This window comes from Lycorma delicatula, chromosome 7, assembly GCF_047948215.1.
Source record: "Lycorma delicatula isolate Av1 chromosome 7, ASM4794821v1, whole genome shotgun sequence".
NCBI classification, from domain to species: Eukaryota; Metazoa; Arthropoda; class Insecta; order Hemiptera; family Fulgoridae; genus Lycorma; species Lycorma delicatula.
In genome coordinates this window covers 73,204,211-73,224,819 of record NC_134461.1, presented here as the reverse complement: position 1 = coordinate 73,224,819, position 20,609 = coordinate 73,204,211, and the positions used below count along the sequence as shown (strand labels likewise).

Genomic DNA, 20,609 nt, shown 5'->3' with positions numbered 1-20,609 from the left:
TACCGAATTACAAGCTTGCAACTGTGTCGCTTCTTTCTGAAGTGAATTCGCCTTTTCTTATTCAATCAAATGATTTTTTTAATAAGTTTTTACTTGCATGAAATAAATGTTGCATAGGCCATCGAATATTCAATTCATAGGCCTATTCAATCCAGGCTCAACAAGTTACATACGTCTATTCTTTTTTTTTTTATTCCTGCTAATGCATGTTTTTTCCAGTACCCTAATTTTCAGCTGATTTTCTGGCTGGATGGCTCAACGCCACAATTTTTCTTTAGTAACTAGTAAACACTAGAATGATTGTTTCTTAAACTGGATTGGACGTGGTGCATCAATCATTTCGCCATAAAATCACCTGACTTAAAGCCACTAAATTACTTCATTTGGCGCCATATGAAAACGATAATATACTAACGAAAAGTTAACACTAAAGAAGAGTTACTCATACAAACACCAAATGCTATGAATTTACTCGAATCGATCCTGAGATGACACGGAAAGTCACCAGAAATATTTTACATCGGGCAGACTGCTGTGTAAATGTGTACATTAGAGGTTAATTGGCATAGTGGTCTGTATTTCATGAATTATTTGAGGTTTTAGAGTTATATATAAAGTGATTAAAACTATATTGCATTTTCTGTGAAGCTGATGATTTTATAACTAAAAATAGGAAAAAGAGTTCATATAAATATTGGCCCAAACACGCTTCGTTAGCGAGTTACGATTAACGAAAGATTTCGCTCGGATTTCTGTTCCCCCGGGGAAATAAAGACTTCCTGAAATTCTGCAATGTTAATTAAGGGGCGAATTTTGTTATTTCTTATGGTTTCTGATCTGAAGGTATCATAAAACGTGGGTTCCAGAAGTTTAAGTCCATTAGTATTAAAGAAATCTGACGTAAAAAATATTGGGGGTAAAATACAAGTTTTTTGGGTTTAACTTAAGAAAACTTTGTTAAATGATTAATTTTTCAACTGTCAATGTAGAAAATTTAACTCTGAAAAGATTCATATAAATTACTTATGAAAACATTACAGGATATTGAAAGTTATCTGTATTAAAAAACAAAACAGTGAGTTGTGAAAAAAATTGTTACATGAAATAAATAATTTTGTCCGTAAGTTGGAAACGACTTTTAACATAAAATGTAATTAACCTTTAAAAGCAATAAAAAAATTACATTAAAATTAGTGAAGGCGTTATTAATTAGCTTCAAATTTACTTGAAGTGGTCCCCATTTTGGACGATGAACTTTTTTTCGTATTTTTAGGTTTAGAATCAGCTCCCGACGACAGATTTTCATATAATTTTGAATCACCTATATAAAAACTTATACATTATTTAACTCCAAATATCTTTCAGTTCAATGGGACTACGTTCCATAAAGTTCATTTTTATGTTAAAGTAATTTGACTTTAGTAGTGAAAGAACAACAGACAAACTTTCCTGTAAATACTAATTTTAAGAATTTGACAGTGGTTTTGGTAAAAAAGAAAAAGGTAATAATAAAAGGTGAACAACTAAAACACAAGCATTTTTTATTTTATTTTTTTAACTCTTACAATATTAATAATTTTATTCATAATTCATCAATTTCTTACTGAAATAAATTAGCAACATACAACATTACATTTTTACACCCAACATAAATCAACGTATAATTCTTTGATAATATTCATCATCATTAATATTAAATTTAATACATGTTTTATCTGGATATTCGTACTTTGAATTAAAGTAATATTTACCAATATTCCATCTTATTGCTTGTCTTACAGTTCCCATGGCCATGTAATCATCTGTTATTAGTATATTTGTTTTTAAACCTATTTCTTTTTTCATAAATATTTCGTACAGTGTCATTTCTGGTTTTTCTTGCTCTTTATAATTAGGAATGTTCGTATCATTCTCAATATTGAGCACATTTACAACCGCAGCGTGAGCAATATTGGCAAGTCTGTAGGAGAAAGCAACTTTAAAATTTACATGATCGGTGCAAAATTAAAAAAGTCAGTAAAATTACATATATTGAATTTCAACCAAACCGACAAGTACAAAATTAAAGAAATATTTTTACCTTTATTTCCTTTACAATATAGCGCTTTCGGCATAAGCTAATCAACAGAATTTTTATGATTTATCTTTATTTCCATTTACACATAAAAATATCAAGCAACATCCTTACACATTTTTTTTCAGTTAAAAAAGTTAATTACATTTTTTCAGTCAAAAAAAGTCTTTTAAAACTTTAAAAACATCTGCTAAAATTGCAATTAAATAAATTTTTTTTTTATTAAAATTAATTAAAATTTCTTTCGATGTTGGTTTACATAATGTTAGTACGTACTGTAATTAGATGTAGAGTACTGTGCTAACATTATGTAAACCAACATCGAAAGAAATTTTAAATAATTTTTAATAAAAAATGTTAACTTTAATTGCAATTTTAGTAGATGTTTTTAAACTATTATTTTTTGACTGAACTAATGTAAGTTCTGGAAATGTTTAAAGTTTTTTTTTTTTTTATTCTGCTAATAACCGAAGTTATTAAAAAGTAATCAAGTGTAAAGATGTTGTGTGGTAGTTAAATGTGAAAATGGAAATAATGATAAATCAGAAAACATTACTGAAGGTGGGCTTATGCCCAAAAGCGGTATAAAGTAAAGGAAGATAAGAATATTTCTTTAATTCTGTACTTGGCGGTTTGGTTGAAATTCATGTGTAGGTGAAATTAACGTACAGAGAAATTATGAACTGTAAAAAGATTAATTTAAATAAATAAATAAATAAATATATATACTTGTTTTTATGTATGGAGTAACCTTGTTGAATAGTTAAAGCTCTGACTTAGTTTTATTAACTGCAAATGTACATTAATTTCTTTAATATTTCTCCACAATAATAATGGATTTAAAAGCAAAAGAAATTAAATTAATTTGTCATTAATAAATAAATACAGATTTTTTTTTGTAACCAAATATAAGTTGTATTACTGTGATTAAAATGGAGCATTTGTTACCATTTTGAAAATTAGGGTACTGGAAAAAACATGCATTGGCAGGAATAAAAAAAAAAAGAATAGATGTATGTAACTTGTTGAGCCTGGATTGAATAGGCCTATGAATTGAATATTCGATGGCCTATGCAACATTTATTTCATGTAAGTAAAAACTTATTAAAAAAATCATTTGATTGAATAAGAAAAGGCGAATTCACTTCAGAAAAAATGCCATATGTGAATTTCATATTTCAATTCTGTTTCTCATCGAAAATGTCAATAATCTTGAAACAAAAACTATATCCTTAACTAAAGATATAATACGAAAGATTTAATTTTAATCTGATTGTGAAAGTTGATATCAGATAATCAAATAAATTTGCTGTTATTAGTCTTATGCAATTTAATTGAATCAGTAGAAATTGACGTAAAATTCGATGAAATTTTAAAATAAGTTTTATCTAGGTCTTTATCAAACGAATTATTTATTTTCTACTAGAGATGGGAATTCTTAACAATGCAAGGCAAAACTGTGTGTGGTGAATAATGACAGTGGTATTCGTTAATTGATCATTTTAGAAAGTATTTATGTAACTGATGGGTAACAAAAAAAATACGAAATGAAATGAAAAGATTAAGGATATTTAATTTCGCAGTATCGAAATTATAAATTAGATCGTTGATTGTTCTTTGGATATCGAATCTGGTTAAAATAGACAAAAAAAAACTATTTGTACATTGTTTTCCTCATGCACTAATATATGAGTAATTTAACGTTTTCAAAACTGGAAAGTCAGCATAAAAATGGATTAAGAATATCATCACACAAAGGCGCTCGCACGCGTATACATACATACACATACATAGTCGAGTTGGTGGAGTTATCGAGTATGGTCATGCTAGTTTTGCTCTTGCTTGTTAGTGCCTTTTTCGGATTGTTTTTATTGGTTTTACATACGGACTATTATATGGACGTTGATGCTTGGATTACAAACATTTTTATGAGTTTGGTTAATTGATTGATTTTTTATATAGATTTATTGTTTTTACATAATAATAAGGGCTATTATTGTTTGTTGTGCTTCCTTGGGAGGCCTTTTGTCGTAAGCATAGAAATGATTTATTGATTATCTAATAATTATTTTTCACATAAAGAATAGTCGCTGTAGTTATCAATGCTTGGTAACGTTGTAGAGACTTCGTTTTGTGTGAGTAGTCTTGACTATTTTAGCTGCTGTTGTGTGTCTGTGTTAGTGTCAGAGGTAAATATTTATTTAATTTTATTTTTATTTACTTCTGATAGACTTGTAGCTTTATATTTAAAGGTACTATATTAGTGTATTGGAATTTAATCAATTACAATTTATCCTTCGGTAGTTTTACTCGTTAAGCTATTGATTTGTATAATTAGTTGGTGCAGAATGGCCCAAAGTAATCCTTATGAAGGGAAGCACCGCCGTACACAGGTGGGACCACAGCGCAGACGTCCTAGTTAGCCGGTACCTGGTGCTTCTAGTGGGGCAGAAGACACGATGATTGTGTAGAGGATAGAATCTCAAGATGTAAGGTTGCGAATCGCTAAGAGAAAAGCTGAGCTTATCTCAGAAGTAGTGATGGCGATGTTACTGATAGAGTCGACATGGATCACTTACTGCAGGAGTTGCGGCAGAAGAGAGTGCTGCCAGGGCATTAGAGAAAGCCTTGAACTTAGAGGCTCTAGTGACCTCTCTTTATGAGATGTCTATTCCACTGCTGGGCTCCTCTACACGGCTTCCCACGGTAGAAAGACCGTGGGAATATGGTAAAAAGAGAAAGTCGCCGGATGGTGGTCAATCTTAATGATATCTCAGGAGACAACCGAGAAAGAGATCACTGACGCATTGCAGCAGGCAGTTGGAGAGAATAAAGATTTTAAATTGTCCTCAGTTCGTTCCGCCTTTGAAGACACTAGGTTAGCCATAGTTGTCACTAGCTATCGGGTGACTAAGAGGCTGATAGAATAGCGAATACGTATTGGTTGGATTCATTGTCGCGTGAGCATTCGGGAACCTGATGATCACTGTCACAGGTGCTGGGACACTGGTCACGTGGCTGGATTCTGTACGGGCCTAGTTCGGTCGAAGTGCTGCTTCAGGTGTGGTGAACAGGTCCACTTTAGGGCAAATTTTCAGGAGCCTGCAAGATGTTCTGCTTGAAGAGGTGCTGGACATCGGGCTGGGTCTAAAGAGTGTAAGCAGGCTTCGTGATGCGAATAATGCAAGTTAACGCTAACGGTGTTTCATAACAAATGACTTTATCAGGCATATTGCAATTGAACATGATTTGGATTTCCTGGGTGTTGCGGAGCCTATCAGCGAAAGGGTGGCCACTAACTCGAGGGTTGTTGATCGATCCGGGGATACTCCCATAACCAATGTTTCGGGACGGTATGCTGTCTCCCGGGTATACAAAGCTGATGGATATGTGTCGGTGGATCTTACCGAATGCATTTTTATATCTGGTTATGTCTCACCTAATTCCAGCAATGAACGGTATCAAGCTTTTCTTAGTGATCAGGAGGATTGTATCCGACGTGCAGAAAACCCAGCTATATTATCCGGTGATTATAACTCACAATGTCTGCAGCTTGGGGGAATGATTTCCATCTTCAGAGAATACATTCTGGCAGAATTGTTCTCAGAACTAGGGTTTGTTGTTAATAATGAGCTTTTTTTACGTACTTATTTTGGTTGGGGGCGTGGGTCGGTTGTGGGCCTTACGGTGATCTCCAAGCAGATAGCACCTAGGATTCGAGACTGGAAGCCTCTTTCTGATGAAGTCGCAAACGTCCATCTAGCGATTATCTTCGAGTACCAAACTGAGTTGCCTGGACGTATGGTGGTTCTCAGGGTTAGAAACCGAATGAACTCAAGACCGCCCGTGTTGTCGATATGATTGCTCCAAAGTTTCGAACGAACAACCCAATTACATCTGAGAGCCAATCGGAAGCTCTTACTGAAGAATGTTGACGTGATGGAACGCTAAACGTTTCTCGTAGACAATGAGTATACTGGTGTTCCAGTGACAATGCGGAGAAACGGACCAATGCATTTGCTGCCAGAAGGAAAATACAGAGGGCCGATAGACGTCCTGGCCGGATAGTTGAGAAAATCCTTCAGGATTATCGACGTGCAAGAGATGATTTAAATGGGGCCAAAGCGAAGGCCTGGCTAAAGCTGCTGGCTGACCTCGACGTCAATCCGTAGGGTGGGGCATATAAAATTGTTATGAGCAGGTTTGGAAAACCAACTTCTCCACTAAGTAGAAATATCGCTCTCCGTACAATATCCGAGCCTTTTCCAGCTGTTGAAACGCCTTGTAAACAGATTGGTGTGATCAATACTCACCGATTCACCATCGATGTGATGCGAGGAACCGCTTCGCGGCTACATCCAGATAAGAGCCCGGGCCCCGTATTGATCGCACGCTTTTCTTAAGACACCCTTGGGTAGTCCTTGACGCGTTAAAATGTACGATAAAAGCTTGCTGTTTCCCTGCACAGTAGAAAGAGACGCTGCTGGTCTTAATCCGTAAAAAAGCTGTAACGGAGGATGGTAGCGTTGCCTATCGTCCTATTTCGCTGTTAAACACGATTGGCAAGCTAATGGAACGGCTAACATTCGACAGGCTTTAGAAGGAGGTGGAGGAATCGGGCGGCCTCTCCCCTAGTCAGTGTGGTTTTGTTCGGGGGAGGTCGACTACGGGTACTGTTATGCGTGTCTTCGATTGGGCGAAAGATCGGGAAGCGGGCATCTGGCGTGGACGAAGGATACCGTTATTGGTCTTCCTAGATTTCTGGAATGCTTTTAGAAGCATTCCGTGGCCATTGGTCATGACTTCGTTGCGTGCACGCGGAGTCAGTGGATATACATTGAGTATTATGGATTGCTATCTGTATGGGAGGAAGGTGACAACTCTAACTGACGATAGAGAGATCTTCTTTGAAATGTTTGGTGGGGTTCCACAGGGGTTGGTCTTGGGCCCGCTCTATTGGAACCTTGCCTTCGACTGGCTGTTGCGTCTTGAATTTGATGGAGATGTCGAACTGGTTGCCTATGCTGACGACCTGGCTGACCTGGCTATACTGAAGCAGAGGGTGAGGATACGATGAATGCCGCTGTGCAAAAAGTGAGTGAGTGGCTACATTTGAGAGATCTTAATTTGGCATTCCCCATAAGACCAAGGCTGTCACACTCGCTGGGAGGAGGCGATTACGAGAGATGAGAATAACTATTGGTGATGTTCAGGTTAACACGACCGGGTGCGTTAAATACCTTGGAGTGTGGATCGGGAAGAAACGTCTCATCAACACACATCTGATGAGAACATCCGAGCATGCCGCGACTGTTGTTGCCAAGTTATATCAACTTATGGGAAGCCATAAAGGACCGCGGGCGTCCAAGAGGCGACTTATTCTGCAGGTGGCTTTAGTCATAATTTTCTATGCGGCCCCTCCCCGCATGGATGTATTTACCGGTAAAAGGAACGTTTATAGTCCCTGAATAGACGCCGCTGTCGTCTATTCAGCGGCGAACTGCCATCAAAATTATTGTGGCATAGAGGACTGTTTTCCGTAATCCTGCTGAAGTAATTTCGGACATCCGTCCTGTTCTGCTGAGGGCTCAAACGCCGTACCGTGTGAATGCATAAAGTGGAGGCTAGACAAACTCTTTTGAGAGATTGGCAGGAAGTTTGGAATGCTTCTCCTACGGCAGAATAGACAAGACGCATTATAATTAACATTGATCTGTGGGTGGCTTTGGGGAGGTGTAATTCTGACTCTCCCAGCTGCTAACCAGGCATGGGGAGTTTGAGGGGTACATATGCCGGTTTGGTGCCATGTCGGTAGGTGGGAAGGGCTGTTAGATTAAAATGGACACCACCTACGCTGTTATGCGTAATTGCGGGTCTGGTGTAGGGTAGTAAGGGAAAATAAAAAAATATATACATACATATAATACGAGGGTACGTCAATTATTATCGTTAATTTAGTTATATTTTTGTTTATGTCGGTAGTACTGTCGTGTTTTATACATGGCGCATGCTTTGTTTAATTGCTGTCATGTCTGATTGATGCTGACATATTTTGTCAGGTTTGACAAGCTTTGATACTGCTAGGTTAGTTACATTATCGCTGCCCTGCCGTTAACTTAACGTTAAAGAAGAGCAACGTTCAGTGATCCGTTTTTTGTGGTCGGAAAGTATATCAGGGGCCGAAATTCATCGAAGACTTTCGTTACATTTCGGTTTTGTTACCGCTAAGGAGTGTCTACAAATGGATTGAAAATTCAAAAATGGTCGTACAAGTGTTACGCACGACGAAGGAGCCGTACGACCGTTTACCGCTACAAATGAGGAAAACATTGTGCGTGCTCATGACATGGTTTTCTTAGACAGACGAGTAACTATTGATGAAGTGGCACATCGTCTGCAAATTCGTCACGGTTCTACCTACGAAATCATCCACAACAGACTAGGGTTTCGTAAAGTCTGTGCAAGTTGGGTCCCAAAACAACTCACACAGTTTGAAAAACAAACGCGCTTGGACATCTGCCAAAAAACATTTGGATCGCTATGATAACGAATGGGACAGTTTCTTAGACAGAATCGTCACTGGTGACAAAACATTGGATAACATGGATCCAACATTACTGGATAAGTAATGGTCCTCGTGGTTTCTATGCGAAAAGGGGCACAACAGCAAACAGTGCGCGTTACTCTGAGATGCTTACTGCCAAGCTTAATCCTGCAATTCGAAGCAAACGCCTAGGACTGCTGTCGAAAGGTGTTGTGTTACACGACAATGCCCATCCACATACTGCTCCCCACACTGCTGAAACGCTCCATAAACTCAACTTTGAAGTACTGGCTCATCCTCCGTATAGTACTGATCTTGCCCCTTCTGACTACCCCTTATTTGGTCCACTCAAAAAGGTATTAAGTTGACGTCGATTTACCTCGGACGAAACAGTGAAACAGTGCATTCCTGGCTCGCAGCTTAACCGAAAACTTTCTTTTATGAGAGGTTTAGGAAGTTTGTGAAACTATGGACCAAGTGGGTTGAAATGCAAGGGGACTATGTTGAAAAATGATGTACATGTAAGTTTCCTATTTGTATTGCAATAAAATTTATAACTAAATTGTGGATAATAATTGACTTACCCTCGTGTATATACGATTGACATATATATATATAAATTTAAACAAATATATATATACATAATTTTGATAAAATATTACATTCAATAGACATAATGTTACCTGTAAAAATTTCTCAAAATACTCATTCATAACATTGCACGGCCGATAGTAAAAATATACTTAAAGTTAATTTAGAAAAAAACGGTATCTACTTACTTATTATCATTATCTTCATATAAGTTTTTTAAACACTTCTGTAGGCTGCTAATATCTCTAAACTCTTGACAGAAATGGTGAACAGGATCCCACAGTATACCAAAATTGGAATCTTTCAAAACATCTTCATTATTATATGATAATATTACTTTCCCGCTACTACCATCTTTAAGTATATCGCTAAATTTAGTTGTCCATGGTTGTCGTGGTACCAAATACGCCGTCTTACTGTTATACAAAAACTTTTTTTTTAAATACGCTACTAACTTATCGTGATCAAATTCTAATGTACCTCCTGTATTTGAAAAAAAAAATTAAATCATATTGAAATAAACTTGAAATTGCAGAGTAAATTCTGAAGAATGTAATTGCAGTAACATGTGAACTATTATTTATAAATTAACTACTACAAAAATTTATAACTCCGAACAAAACTGTGGGTATAAAGTATCTAATTAAAAGTAATTACTATCGATATATATCTTATGTGAAGACACGTACTTGTACATACATGAACGTCAAATATAACAAGTTCTTTCGTTTTGCTGAGAAATTCTGTAACTTGATTAATAACAGAATCCATATCCAAAAAATATTTTTTAAGGTTTCCAACATAGAATTTTCCCTCTCTGCTTTGAACTACTCTTATATCCAAGTATCTGATCCCTAATACGAGTTGCTGAAGTATAGATGTATCCTAAAAAAATTTCATGGTTGATTGTTACAAACATATTATGTAAAATTAATAAATTAAAAATAATATTATAGTACTAACTAAATACAACTATATTTATATATAAAAGTAATTTTTAAAACGAATTGAAAATTCTATGATAAATTTAAATTAAATTAATTTCTAGTCTTAAAATTATTTATTAGATAGATTGTAATTAATTAACTTTAATTATAGATAAAAATGTGTATCGGGCTTTTCATGTTGTATTTACCAATATTAAATTATATTAACCTTAACATTATTTCATGTGTTCGTGTTTAAATAATTAATATGGACATTTTTCACATCTGTTTTTCACCTTGCATCGTTTGTTATATAAATACGAGTCACATATTATATGAGAAAGTGTTTTTATTGCCTATCATTAATAGGTAATGCCTGTCTGTTATTTATTAATAAAAATACTTACCTCGCTTACATTAATAGACCTTTCTTTCCAGTATCGCCTTTCTTTTTCATGTTCTGTTTCCGGAACTCCAGAATAGAGTAATTTTTTTATTTCTCTCAATTCAGGAGGTACTTCAATATATTGTGGGTCAGCAGAATTAAAAGTGCCTGGGATGAATATTTGATTAAGTGGAAGATCACGAATTTCTTCCCGGTAATAATTCATCCAGTTTGGATACGTGCTTAAATGTGACATAATGAAAGCTGAAAATAACAATTTTCATGATTAAGGAATACATTTCAAGATATACTTAGAAATAATCTGAAATAATTTTAACAATATTATCGTTTAGAAAAATATATTCCGTAATTAATTCAGAGTTATATATAATTTTTTTTCTTAGGAATGTATTATTTTTAATCAACTTTATTTATGGTCTTGTGGATTACCTATGTTATATTTTCTAGTAAACTTTACTTGGAATAAAATTTATGTTACGGTGAATAATGTCTAGGATACGTATTCACGGAGTATAACGTAATATTTTCGTATCTTTTATAATTTTATTTATTTATCGTATAATTGTTTATTTATTCTTAGATGAATATCAATATTTTTCAAGCCAAATTTATAAAACGAAACGTTCTTTAATTTCTTATATTTTAATTTAATCGTATTCTAAATATTATTATAAAAAAAATATATTACATTTCTTATTTTTACGTGAGAAATAATTTTATTAGCTGTTAGTCAATTTTTGTTATACATTTTCTCTCTGTCTCTTTTTTACTTTTCCCGTAAATAAGTAATTGAAAAATATAATATCAAACGAAATATTGGAATAAAAGAAAAAACATGCATTTAAAAGCAGAAATTAATTACCTTCAAATTCATTTTTATCTAAATTTTTCCTCCAGTACACTAATGTAATCAATAGTTTACTCGCATCCTTAAAGGAAAGATCAATTTTATTTACAAACATTTGTTTAGTGTATACAGTTCCTTTTTTATTTTTTACATTTACCGTAAATGCTTTAGGGTTTTTACGTAAAGCACGAAGATGACTAAATTTAATATCACCATAAAGAATTCCAATCCAGTCATCTTCCTTTACTTCATCAACTTCCCAGTTAATTTGTAGATATCCTTTGTTAACTACTCTTAACTCCAAATTAATGTCCGTACATATTGCTGCAAAAAGATAATAAATATGATATTAATCTAAATTTATGTTAGTACGATTTTATACACATTAATTACAAAGAAAATTACTGTTTCAATTGAAATTTTTTGGTGGAACACCGGGCCCGCGCTTCATCGTGCGTGGTGATTGGAATGCTAAACATGTTCATTGGGGTTCACGACTTATAACAACTAAGATAGAGCTTTAAAGGATTTCTTTCATCTTGAACATGCATCTCAATGTGATCTCAGGATTATAGCCGTCATTTTGGCCGCCGGATCTGAATAAAATCTTGGACCTACTGAATTTTTATATAATATCGGGTATATCGTCTATGTATACTTCTGTGATGACTGGCTACGGTTTAATGTCTTATTATTTACCTGTATAACTCATTATAAGTACGTGTTAAATAGAAAGAAGAAATCCCTATCCTACACAATAACAGAACAGATGGAATTCTTACAGTAGTTGGATTGAAGATAAACTGGTCGTACTTCCGAATTGAAATATTCGGAAAATATATAGATTATGCGGCCTGCTATCTGAACTCGGTGTTACAAGCAGCAGCTTAGAAGGGACTAGAACGAAGGGCAAGTTGAAGCAGACGATCTACGAGAAGTAATCGACGTCATTTTAACCAAAAGGCGGCTCAGAAGGAGATGCCAGTGTTACACGTACCGGAGGATAATATATCCTTAAATAGCGCTGCTCGGAGATTGAGTCCTAAATCTTTCAAGAAGGAAGCATTTAAATATTACTTCAGTAATCTTTCTCTTGATTACTGAGAAAACATCTACACTTTGTGGAAGGCCACGATGAAATTTTAGCGGCCATCACTTCAGTTCCATCTACTAAAAAAGTATTACATTAGAAGTGACAATGAGAAAGCCGATCTGTTTGCTAGTCATATGCGATCGGTCTCTCAATCACTTATCATCTACACTGCTGGTGAAGAGGAAATTCTGGACTCACGTAGGGATATACCGATTCCAATGAGTCTTCCAATTAAGCCTTTCTCTTCTCATGAAATGCTGGAATCGATTGAAAAGGAGCGGAATTCAAAAGAAACCCTGGATATGACTTGTTTGCCAACAAAATGCTATTTATGCTCCCATTAGAGGTCATAATTTACATGAACCAACTTTTCAATGGCATCCTTTGAAAGATGTGATACCCGTCGGAGTTGAAAGTATCTCAAGTATTGATGGTACCAATAGCGGAGAAGTCGTCCTGATACAGGCCAATTAGTCTATTTTGTGTAAGCTATTCGAAAGGCTATTTCTTCAGAGATTGTGGCCTGTAGACTGACAGACTCACAGGATCATTCGTATTGTCACTAACGTCTTGGAGAAGAAAAGGTTTGTTCGGTTGGCTTTTTTAGATACACAGCAGACATTTGATAAAGTATGACCGCTTGGTTTGTTATAAACCAAAAACAAATCAACCTCTATCTTTTATTAAATATTGGAAGTTAGTTGGACGGACGATTCTCCCAGATTAAATACAACGAGAAGTATGATCTGAAAGATTACAGTGTTTAGGTATTCATCTAGATCGTGGTCTAATATGGTAGGTTCACATTAAGGAAAAAATGAAACAACTAATTTAATATGTAAGGATATATTAAATTACTTGTTTCGTTTTTGCTTGCTATAATGGTTATTAGGCAGGAAATCGCAACTATTGCTATCTAACAAGCTGCTTCTGTACAAAGTGATTCTAAAAACGGTTTGGACATACGGAATCTACCTATGTGGCACGGCGAGAACCAGCAATAAGGAAATTATTCAGTGTTTCCGGTATAAGTTTATGAGATGCATTACACAGGCGCTATGGTTCGTACGGATCAACGAAATTCATGAGTACTTATATGGCTTGCCGTGTGTTCGACAGGAAGTCAATGGATTTGTAACTAAGTATAAAGTAAGACTTAACGACCAGGTAAATTATCTAGCCGTTATTCTGTTAGACAATGGGGTAGATTTTCGGCGGTTAAAGTGTGTTCGTATACTATATCTTGGAACCAGGACAATCACTGATACTCAGGCCAAGGCCTTTTTTCTTACGTTGTGCATCATCATCAAAGTAATTATGTTACGTTTAAAATATAATTTATGATTCTAATTATTTTATCTGTTCCTATTTTACTATTTCTCCTTTTTAGTATTCGTAGTTATGTATATTATTACGATTCGTCATTCATTATTGGCTGGACTTTATCAATGATTATGTTACCATTTATCAAAGGTAGCATAACCGTTTCTAACTAGAATTAAGGTGTTTCTAAGCCATCTCCTTTATAACTTGATTATTGTCATGAACCTTATTTATGATTTCTAATCTACGAGACCGATTGTAAATATAATTTGAGATACATATAAACGAACACTTATATATCCTTAAAGATATCCTTATTATTTTTTTAGATAAAATTATATTTGTATTTTAGCATTCCGTTTGGAAAAATATGGGAACTTAAATTAACGTAATTAAACATTTTCAGAAGTCTTTAACAGAATTATTAAGAAAATTATGTGTTCGATCTAAACAGTCCCACATCACATCTCTTTCTTTTTCTTGTATAGCCTCCGGTAATTACCGTTCAGATAATATATCAGAGGATGATATGTATGAGTGTAAATGAAGTGTAGTCTTGTACAGTCTCACTTCGACCATTTCTGAGATGTGTGGTTAATCGAAACCCAACCACCAAAGAACACCGCACTCTGTGATCTAGTATTCAAATCCGAGTAAAAATAACTAACTTTACTAGGACTTGAACGCAGGAACTCTCGACTTTCAAATCAGCTGATTTGGGAAGACGCGTTCACTACTAGACCAAACCCGGTTGGTTTAACCCACATAAAATCTAATTTTATATTTTGTTTCTTTGTTGGATTGTTCAATAAGTAGTAATTATGATTAATAGAAAAGTATTGAATATATTAAACAAATTTCGTTTTTTTGGTTTTAGCTTAAAATAATATTTTTAATTATTGGTTTGAAACGATGTATAACCAATCTTCCTACAACGATTATAAATATATTTTATAACAATTCTTTTTCTTCTCTCCGATAAAATGATCACGAACCTTGGAACAATTAGCCAAGCCAATTTCTTGGTGTGAGTGTTGGCAAGGAAGTAGCAGTAGCCCTTCATATGTTACGGTCAGAATATTGTAGAATATAGGATATACAAAATGATTACATTTTTAATATCTCTATGAAGGTATGCTCATTAAAAATGTTAAAAGGTAAAATTTATAAAAATATATTAGCCAATAATATGGGACAAAAGAAGCAATTTTTTCTACATGGTATATTAATAAAATACGAAATTCTACAAGTCATTAACTACTTCAAGGACACTACGGAATTATAAAATCTTGTTTAATAAATATGTTTGTCGTATAATTACTGTTGTAATTAAAACAAATGTTAAATTTTTAGTTAAATTGACATTATATAATTATAATTTTTTAATAGTAATGTTTACCTTTAGTTTTATAAGCATCGTATAAAAACAGAAGACAAAATAGAAAAAAGCTGGTTTTAGACATCTGTAAATAACAAAAAAAAAAAAAAAAAAAAATGAATCGTTCACTACGCTATAAAAACAGATCCAATTTTATCATTGTTTAATGAACTATGGTAAACTTTTTTCCACCCAGCAGGACAACATACATATCTTCGCGTTACACACACACATATACACACACTCATTCAATCAGACACACACACAACGGGTGACAGTATGTTAGCTACAATTTATAATTTGGATATGACTTTGTACGAGAGTAAGTCAATTATTATCCACAATGTAATTATAAATTTCATTGCAATACAAATAGAATGCCCTCATAAAAGAAGGTTATCTGTTGAGCTGTGAGCCGGCAATGCACCGCTTCTTTCACTGTTTCGTCCGAGGTAAATCGACGGCCCCTTAATGCCTCTTCGAGTGGACCAAGCAAGTGGTAGTCAGAAGGGGCAAGATCAGGACTATACGGAAGATGAGCCAGTAGTTCAAAGTTGAGTTTCTGGAGCGTTTCAGCAGTGTGGGCGGCAGTATGTGGACGGGCATTGTCGTGTAACAACACAACACCTTTCCACAGCAGTCCTCGGCGTTTGCTTCGAATTTCAGGCTTCAGCTTGGCAGTAAGCATCTAACTGTACGCGCACTGTTTACTGTCGTGCCCCTATTCTCATAATGTTCCAGTACTTGGCCTTGTGAGTTCCTAAAAACCGTAAGCATCAGTTTTTCTCCGGAGGACTTGAATTTTTTTTGCAGGGCGAATTTGGATGTTTCCATTCCATAATCTGCTGTTTACTCTCCGGCTCGTAACGATAGATCCATGTTTCGTCACCAGTGATGATTATGTCTAAGAAGACGTTCCGTTCGTTACCATAACGATCCAAATGTTTTTGGCAGATGTCCGACCGCGTTTGTTTATGCAACTGCGTGAGTTGTTTTGGCACTCATCTTGCACAGACTTTATGAAACCCAAGTCTGTTGTGGATGATTTCGTAGGTAAAACCGTGACTAGTTTGCAAACGATGTGCCATTTCATCAATAGTTACTCTAGTCTGTCTAAGAAAACCATATCACGTGCACGCTCAATGTTTTCCTCATTTGTGGCGGTAAACGGTCGTCCGACTCCTTCGTCGTGCGTAACACCTGTGCGAATATTTATGAATTTTTCGATCCATTCGTAGACACTCCGTTGCGGCAACACACTGTTTCCGTAGCGTACCGAAAGTCTTTGATGAATTTAGGCCTTTGATACACCTTCCGACGACAAAAAACGGATCACTGAACGTTCCTATTCTTTTGGTGCAAATCGAAACTGAGCAGCCTTGGTTAACGGCAGGGCAGCGATAATGGAACTAACCTAGCAGTATCAAACCTGCACAGACATAACAACAATTAAATCACGCATGCGTCATCTATGCAACACGTTTTATCAGTGCAACCGAATAGCATTGATAAAACGTGCTTTCGAATGTAACTATTCGGCTTTGTGCTTATTCACAGCGATGTTAATTCACAATTCATGTTCTCTTTTAGCCTTTTCATCAGAGTCTGAAATATCTTCATTTTTATTCTTGAAGAAGTATATTCTTATAATAAAGATAACTACAAATTTAATATATTATAATATTAGAATATATAATTTAAATAATACGTAAATAGTCCGTTGATTGATTGTTTAAAACGTATTTTAAATCATGCTTATTTATATCAGAAAGCATACATATGTAATCGAAAAAATTGGCTGCGGTTTAAAAAGATCGCAGTAACCAAATTTTAACTTAAATATATTCGTGTGATACTACCGATTAACTTAGCTTAACTATTTTTCTTCTTCGAAAAATGTTCCTTCCTATCGTTTTATTAGATTTATTTTTAAATATCTAATTGTTTAGAAAAATTAATTGTATATTTCTTTTTACAATTAATTAACGGTACTAGAGATTTTATTTTTTGAATAATAATTGATGTTGAGGGCCATTGTCATGAAATAATATGAAGTAAGAAATACAGAATACCAAATAATGGGCGGATTTTAAAATAATTACAATGATTATAAAATATATTATATGATGTTAATTATTAAAAAATATATTTATTATAGATTAAACAACGTGCTGCTGCAAAAAGGAGAAAACCCTTTTTAAATTATTGATCTTGGGAATAAATTAGTTACAATGATTGTTTTTTCTTATTTTTTAATAAATTTGCTGTAATTAATATATTTTCAGTTCTCCCCAATAGAAAAGGCAACTGATAAAATACAATCCTCAACCTGCAGATATACGCATAAATGGAGAAAATGATACATGTATGGGTATGTAACCGAGTGTTTACGTCCTAAAAGAAAATAAAAGATTTCCTTTTTGTATATAAACTTACAAAAATATCCTATTTTTACTTTTCCGGCTGTAGTAAAATATGTTGCTGTAGCTGTAACGGTACAGTATTTAAATTAGTTCAAAAAAAAATTTAATTGATATATTTTAAGTTTTGCAAAACTTAATCCATTTAGAAATATAATTTTAACAAAAAAATATAGATTTAAATAGATTGTAAATAATTTGCGAAAAATGTTGTTTATTCCAATGCTTCCAAGTCCAAAACATCGATTTTTTCCGACGGATGTTTTCGTGAATGGACAAATGTATATATTCTGGCATGTATTTAGTTTAAAGAAAGTTTAAACTGTTTTAAAAAATTAGAAAAAGGAGTGAGGGTGCTTTGGTCACAATAAAATTTCAAATCATACTGTGGCACTTTATCAAAAAACTTTCTCTTAAACATTTTTTTTTATCAAGATCAAAAATTACCAAAAATTTTTATTTAATATTCAATCCCCTCCCAAAGAAATGACTAATATTTTCATTTCTTTTTTTTATTTTAGCTACATCTTTCTTCGTAAAAGGAGTTAACGAGAGGTTTTGCACATGTATAGATTTTCTTCACAAATAGGCATTCAAACCATGTTAAAAAAAATTTGCCCGCCTCACCCAATGGTCTGTGGTAACAAAAACCATAATACAATTAAAAAGAAATATATTTAAGTATAAATCCATCTCACAAAATAGCCATTGCATTTTTTTTCATAGCACTTCTTTCATACTTCTTTTACGCGTAAAAAAGAATTAGCCAAAAAATGTTACTACCCCTTCTCAGAAAATTAAAATTTTGTTTAATTAGAATTACGGGTAAATCTTTGTGTTTTTTAAAACACTTTTAATAACTTAACTTTTAAATTAATTATCACTATTTTCAGATTATTTCATTAAAAAGTAATTTTACCCGAATGCTTGATATGGGACCCCCAAAATGAAAAAAAGAATTTTCGCAATTTCTAATTTTCATTGCTCAAAACCTATTTTGATAAACAATTAAGACACTAAAATAACTTATTACCCCTCCACAGTTGGTGATAGCTTCCAAATTTAAAAAAATATATTTATTTTTTAAATTTTGATTTAGATATTTTTTTTAGTGTACATTATAATCATTAAAGAAAATCCCGAAAGCCCCAAATTTTCGACGCTTATACACTAATATTAAACATTTTTATTATTGCTTTATTTTGTTGAACATCATAGCTTGAAAAATTATAATTGAAATAATTTACATATAATCAGACAATTTTCATACAACATAGTGATTTTATATTTAATAATTTTTTTTTTTAATTAATAACATTAAAATTAAAGAAAAATATTTTTTTTATATTACAATGAAAAATAACTGAAGTGAACATTTTTGGTTCGGCATTAGCTTGATATAATTTAATTTTATTGTATATATTTGGAAAAGATCAAAAACACAAAAAAGCTATAGTCTAATTGTTCACCTTTCACTAATTTCTGATAAGTATTTTCATAAATATAGAAATAATATATTTTATTTATTTATGTATCATAAAAATTAAAAACGAATATGCTCACTTAAAAATCTGAAAATAAGAATTCGTAATTTTGATTTTTTTTTTAATAAACTGGAATTATTTTATCATAAAGATACAGACAACTGAATATGATTGAACTGAAAAATGAATTGCTTTTATTTAATTAAAAGTAATAAAGCAAGAAACCTATTTAGCACATAATTTATTTTTCAAAGTTTTATTTACTTGCTATTTTTCTAAATCATCTAATCTGGTTGTCCTATAATCGAAGTTATAAAAAAACCTTGCAATACTTGCACCCGACATCGATTTCTGTCAATATGTATTTTCTATTCACAGATTAAAAAGACATTTTCTATGTAACAAAATGTTATAATATTAATGAAATATTAATATTAATGAGACGGTAATTATTATAATAATGAAAATGATTTTCTTTAACTAATCTCTTTCACTAGAACATTATCGGGGTTTCCATTTAAGCTATTTTATATTGAAATACATTATTCTTAGAAAAATTCATCTCTCAGCACACAAGGTCTTAACAAGTGTTCTTGTAATTTCATTAGTTCTGAAAATTGTAAAACATCCAAAAACGTAACAAGTAAAACACAATAAAATAAATTTTAAACGAATAATAAAATACCTTGATCGACGAAAGACGACTTGATAAAGAACAATAAATGACTCGAATATGATCAAGAGCAAAACCACTGCTTTATATACACGTTCATATACGAATTAGCGAAGTAACCCGTTACTAATTATTTGCAAATTATTATTCAAGGAGTATAAATTTTAAAATATTTTTTATTGTGGTCGGTATATATATTTTTTTCTCAATAAATATAGAAAAATTATTCAATAAAAATTATGCATTAAATAAAATCACTAAAATAATTATTAAATTATGCATCAACAGGCACTGGAAGAAGAAGGAAGACCGGATGACTTGATAAAGAACAACTATAGAACTGTATATACATATTTATTTCTATAAATATAGAAAAATTATTCAATAATAATTATGCATTAAATAAGAGCAATGAGAACGTTAAAAATAATGATAATTGTTACTAACACGTATCGGCATTCAAACTACATTGTTTTATTATAAGCAAATATTTTCTCAACACTTTTATTAGAATTATTTTTAAAAATAGTATTTTAAAAGATATAAAATATAATATAAAATTCTTATTTGTAATATTTAATAAAATTACAACATACAGTACAAGATCCGGCAGCTGATTTCTACAGATATCTGTTTTTTTTTTTTTTTTTTTTTTTTTATGAAACTCGATTTAAATGGATGATTAATACTAATTTAAAACATTACTGTTAGGTTGTCTCGCAAAAATAAGCCGCAATTACCTTTCCTTAAATATATCGTAATTAATTTATTTTAATAAATTGCAACTGTATTTTTTAAGTGAATTAAAAGTCATTTGAATAAATAATTTATAAATTATTTATATTTATTT

At 32.9% G+C, this 20,609-nt stretch overlaps 1 protein-coding gene across 1 annotated transcript; it reads right to left on the bottom strand.

Annotated features, from left to right (window-relative positions):
- Positions 1-1,524: 1,524 nt before the first annotated feature.
- LOC142327484 (uncharacterized) lies at positions 1,525-19,863 on the bottom strand. Its single transcript, XM_075370596.1, has 7 exons — positions 19,772-19,863; positions 15,204-15,267; positions 11,404-11,712; positions 10,543-10,784; positions 9,899-10,094; positions 9,398-9,692; positions 1,525-1,960 (listed from the first exon to the last, which is right to left on the bottom strand). Exons 2-7 carry the CDS (start codon positions 15,265-15,267, stop codon positions 1,654-1,656), a joined length of 1,413 nt encoding a protein of 470 aa, XP_075226711.1. The 5' UTR covers positions 19,772-19,863; the 3' UTR covers positions 1,525-1,653.
- Positions 19,864-20,609: the final 746 nt, after the last annotated feature.

What these genes read in the sequence shown, in the direction of transcription:
- LOC142327484 (XM_075370596.1), bottom strand. Translation starts at nt 15,267, where the DNA reads ATGTCTAAAACCAGCTTTTTTCTATTTTGTCTTCTGTTTTTATACGAT. An exon ending in AGATAAAAATGAATTTGAAG is followed by an intron (nt 10,785 to 11,403) that starts GTAATTAATTTC and finishes TGTTATTTTCAG; the next exon opens with CTTTCATTATGTCACATTTA. An exon ending in TGACGTTCATGTATGTACAA is followed by an intron (nt 9,693 to 9,898) that starts GTACGTGTCTTC and finishes TTTCAAATACAG; the next exon opens with GAGGTACATTAGAATTTGAT.